This window comes from Penaeus chinensis, chromosome 20, assembly GCF_019202785.1.
Source record: "Penaeus chinensis breed Huanghai No. 1 chromosome 20, ASM1920278v2, whole genome shotgun sequence".
Classification (NCBI taxonomy): Eukaryota; Metazoa; Arthropoda; class Malacostraca; order Decapoda; family Penaeidae; genus Penaeus; species Penaeus chinensis.
The window spans coordinates 23,020,596-23,025,595 of NC_061838.1; the positions used below are offsets into that span (position 1 = coordinate 23,020,596).

The 5,000-nt window shown below is 35.2% G+C and overlaps 1 protein-coding gene across 1 annotated transcript in view; it reads right to left on the reverse strand.

Moving 5' to 3' along the window:
* LOC125035845 (conserved oligomeric Golgi complex subunit 2-like) overlaps window positions 1-4,639 on the reverse strand; it is a 9,911-nt gene extending 5,272 nt beyond the window's left edge. The window contains exons 1-8 of the mRNA XM_047628129.1: window positions 4,482-4,639; window positions 2,579-2,812; window positions 2,253-2,368; window positions 1,837-2,017; window positions 1,459-1,635; window positions 1,159-1,277; window positions 645-765; window positions 63-202 (exon numbers count right to left, since the gene is read on the reverse strand). Coding sequence (XP_047484085.1) covers window positions 63-202; window positions 645-765; window positions 1,159-1,277; window positions 1,459-1,635; window positions 1,837-2,017; window positions 2,253-2,368; window positions 2,579-2,812; window positions 4,482-4,565 — 1,172 coding nt within the window. The 5' untranslated portion in view covers window positions 4,566-4,639. The remainder of the gene's footprint in view (window positions 1-62; window positions 203-644; window positions 766-1,158; window positions 1,278-1,458; window positions 1,636-1,836; window positions 2,018-2,252; window positions 2,369-2,578; window positions 2,813-4,481) is intronic.
* Window positions 4,640-5,000: the final 361 nt, after the last annotated feature.

Genomic DNA, 5,000 nt, shown 5'->3' on the forward strand with positions numbered 1-5,000 from the left:
TATTCATTTGTTAGGCATGGTGCAAACAAATCTGAAAAATCAGCTGACCAAAAGTAACCAACCTGATCTGAAAGTAAACAGGCAAATTCCAGTGTTCCATGAAATTCTTGTATTCCAGCATTTCTCGGAACTCCAGAATCTTCTCTTTGCTCCCGAGCAGCTTTTCAAAAGCCTCTAAAAACTCCACAGTCTCCAGGTATCTCTGTTAAGAAGGGTTATATGGAATCAACAAGACTATTATTTATCATGGAATTACAAGAAACAATTAAAATCAATCATAACATCATCCCTCAAACTACACAAATGATATGAAAATGTATTGAATATCAGCCCACTCACGACATATCATATCTTTACATGTCATGTGTGGCCAAAACTACTCTCAGTTGTGTGTGTTGTATGTTAAATAGTTGTTTGGCCATAGTTGTGGTCGAGAAACAGCTTCTCAAAAGTAGGCTTAAAACTCATTTTTAGCCTCATTACCTAAGAAATCACTTATTCTGCTGCCAAGGGAATAGAGAGCAGGGTAAAATGTTTCCTGTGCTTGTACTTTTTTTGCAAGCAGCTGATTGTATCCACTACATGACTTGGTATGGTATGAGGGATTTCTGTTGTGAGTGGGTTAATTTCATATTGCTATTCACCTGATGGAAAGCAGCTGGGTTTCCTGGATTGAAGATGTGTGGTGTGCCCGTCTCTAGTGCTGTAACAACTTCAGGCCATGCAGATCGCATCAAGAAACTATATCCTCTGACCACATTTGACCTGTAGAGAATATTTCCTTTCTTGTAAAATAAGAATTTCTAATTTACACTCATACACATATCTAAACGATATATCATATAACTATAAATACAAAATGTAACAACACAATAATATAAGTTTACATCAATATTCTAATACTTTCCCTGACAACGACCCAAGCCCATATAACTATAAAGTACAGAATTAACCCCTACGCCATTACTGTTTCTTGATGTATATTTCCATATATATTTAATGCATTTGCATATTTCAATTTACCAAATACATACATTGCCCATTATTGCAGACTATTCAATTTCATTCTTTACCTTAGAAAAAGACTTTTATTCAATTCAAAGGAGAATTGACAATCTCTTATTTTTGACTAAAACACCTATGACTCTGATTACAAACCCTTGTCCAGTGGTGACTTGGAGCAGTGGCTGACACACATTATTCACAGAGCTCAAAGTGTTGGCATACATTCCTGGTAAACCTCGGGGATCTGATCGTAAAGCTGAATCACTGATGACCTGGCGGAATTTTGAAAACTCAATAGCAAGGATAGTTACACAAAATTGTCCAGTTCTTTTAAAAGGCTTAAACTTGGTATTATATTGGATATTATATTGGATACAAATGTATCCAATATAATAATACAAAAGGAATCAGAGATTATGCTGTAATAATTTTACAAGTATAACAAAAACTTACATCTTCCAAGCTTTTCCTGATAAGTTCTCTGACAAGTTGGTGGGCATGTGCTACACTGCCGAGACTTGCATATGTTCTCAAGGTTCTTCTTAATAGGGGAAGGTCTTTATTCAGAACTCCTTCCCTCAATCCTCGTTCCAAGCCATGCTCAACGAACTGGCAGACTTTGGCAACTCTCTGGTAACACAGAAATTTAAATCAATCAGTACATCCTTTACATGACTAGCTATTATGTATATCTCATATTCCCTTTAACTTTATTTCTTAATTTATCTCTTCTCATTCATAGTCATTATATAAATAATTCTTTGGACTGGTTTACAATGATGTTGGGCCTTCTTAGAGCCTTACATCAAACACAAATATTAAAGTACGTACTGGCTTGCAAACATCCAGGAGAGCTGATCCTTCACAATGCGACACCAAGAAGTTCAGATGATTCACCTCAGCTGCTAAACGATCAACAAGATCACCCTCTTCGCCTCCTTCTCCATACCCATTCAGCGTCTCCCTCCCTTCTTTCCCACCAGATTTTAAGAGAGCCTCTAATCGGTCCAACCTGATGATGATGATGATGATAATGATTGGAAAAAAAAAAAAAAAAAAAAAAAAAAAAAAAAAAAAAAAAAAATCACAGATGTAAAATAAAATATCTACTGCAGTATTAAGAAACTACTTGGACATATAAGTTGCAAATTCAAAAATACATACATAATTTTTTTTTTCACTCCTTGTCTCTCTATTTTATTTTCACAAAACCAAAACAAAATCAAATTGCAATATTAAGAAATTACCTGTTGGATATTTGAGTAAGGCGGTGTAACATGGCTTTTTGTTTTGTAAAGACTTGCCGTTTCTCCAAATCCTGTGATGTTGTAGTTATTGCATCATCCAGTAACTTCTCTACACTCTGTCAAAAACATATACACACATACATAAAGTATATTCATAAAATTTCCTAACAGATACACTAATGATGCACTAATCAACAGACTCGACAAGAGACATCTCTTAACTGCTAGAAAATGCTCAAAGCTTTAACATAAAAAAATGACTGAACATGACTGATAGGGTATTTCAACACATTTCATATTTATCAAGAGAAATGACAACTACCTACCAACACTTCTTCACGCAGCTGTCCTAAAGGTGTTTTTAAAGCTTCAATCAATCTATCCAAGCCAGTGAGATTAGTTGAGAGGTTAACAAAATCAGCATAATCCCGATTGATCAATTCAATCATAGCAGAACGCAGAATCTTCAGGTAAACTCCCAAATCATCGCGTAGAGTCTCAAGGCCTCCACTTCCGGCTGCCTGGTGAACTCGGACAAAATTATCCACTGAAAAGTCATTCTGAAAAAGAAATGAATATTCAAAACTTGGAAATAAAAAGTTTTGAGAACAATAGCATAATTAAATCATAGTTTACATGTGTATTAACAAAGTAGATAAGTAATTTTTACTTATATTATTCAAATCCCATTTTCTTTTTGAAGTGAGTTTTTATGAGACACTTAATGATGACTTTGCCATATCCTGTTGCCATAAGCCTATCTCTACTCTTCCGGTCTGCAGTTACTGCCATTAATCTAATAATAAGCAATGGGAGGCAGAACATCTAATAACCAGTAAATAATAGTTATTTATGTTCTTATCATTACCAGTAAAATAACTAGCACTTGTCATCTAACCATCTCCCTTTATCCCACCTCCTTTCCCTTTCCCCTACTCTCTTTTCTCTATCTTTCTTTGGATAAAACAAATAATGGGTTAATGTTAATAAGAGTGATGCACAAAGATAGAGGGAAATGGAGCATAAGAAACAGAGTAATAATCAGCACAGGTGCAGCGGCCTCCTATTTACCACAAAATGACGAAAAAAGGTGCTGCATATCACTGCTCAGAGACCGCAGCACTCACACAGTTTTTGTGTCATGTTTTGTCGAATTTGGCATGAAGTGCTAATAAGGGGAGGGGAGTGCAGGGGGCTTATCCCCCTGTCTAGGGAATAAATAAAAGGTAGAAAATGTTATGTTTTGAATTTTGGGTTCGCATATTAGCCTGGTTTTTATACTTCACCTCAGGAGGGTGTGTCTCTCTCAGTAACAAATACCCAAATAATGTGATATCCATAGGTGATGCTTAGAAACATTTGCCAGCCTGTACATGCAACTGGGGTTTTGCCCATGATAATACATCTCTATATTATTCCCCTTAATCTTTTGTCCCATAAGGTGATGGCAAATCCCTAAATGTGGCATTTTAATTTTATCCACAATTACCTGTCACCAATACTAATGAATTAGATATCAATGGATTGCTGATGATGTCTACAGTACAGAAGCTAACTAAAAGGTAGAAGTTGGCCCTATTAGCTAGGGAAGGCATGAAGTATAATTTGGAAGTTATTAAGGGAATAGTACAGATTGCAATTGCTGGGGATTATCACCTACAATCCTTTTAAGATCCAGAGAAGTATCAACTGATGGCCCCCACCATGATAGTGGCACGTTGTCAAGCAATCACTAAGCATTTTACACCTGCAGTGCCTATATACAGCAAAGAAAACCTTGAGTATGTAAGATAGAGTATGAACTTGAAGCTCAATCTTACTAGAATACTAATGATGAAGGTTTATCGGTCTTTTGCTGTAGTCCTAGGAAGGCATGGCAGTTGCAGTGCTTATTTGATACTGCATCAAATTATACACCATTGACATTGTTAAAGCCTAAAACTACTACATATGAGTAGTATAAATCAAATGTAATACATCCGTACTAGTGTCATTATCGTAAACTTTAGTAAAAACTTTTTGGTTAGCTTTTACGAGCCTATTTAAAAATAATTTCCCGAGTCTTGTACTGCTGCTATCTCTCAAACATGCGATTTTCCCAAAAATAACGTCCTGTTAATCCCTAGGCAATGAACATAAGATATCCATATACATTTTGTTTAGGTAGACGAGATAGCCAATCAGATAAACAAAAATTACGACAAAACAAAACAGTTTTTGATGGTTAACCTTCATGAAATCATCTTTGTCGAAGCATAATGATGACGTTCCATATAAGTGGACTGGAAGTGAATTTTCCGCTGTTGTTTCCATGATAAATGAACTGAAGTGTCAGCAGCGGCAGATTTTCTCATTCACTCATTCTGTCAGACTGCCACGGTCGCAGTGAGATTACGGGCTTACAAAATTATTTGGCAATGGATCTACTTATGATAAAAAACTATAGGATAATGTTAGTACAACGTTTAAAATATATTTTTTTTGTAATCATTAAAGGTTCTATCGAAGAAATTTACGTTTATTTATCTTAAAAGGCTTTGCGTTTGTAATCTTCCAATGCCATATGTCCTATCCCATTATCAGGAATAAAATTGAACTGCCATTTATATCTTAATTTTGTTATATAGTAAACCTTTAGAAGTCATCAAAACAAAAAAACAGAAGAAAAAAATAATTCTAATGAAGTATCAATACAAAAAATTGTAGATTAACTGTGATAATGAGGTTAAGCCGTAAAAATACTTTGCT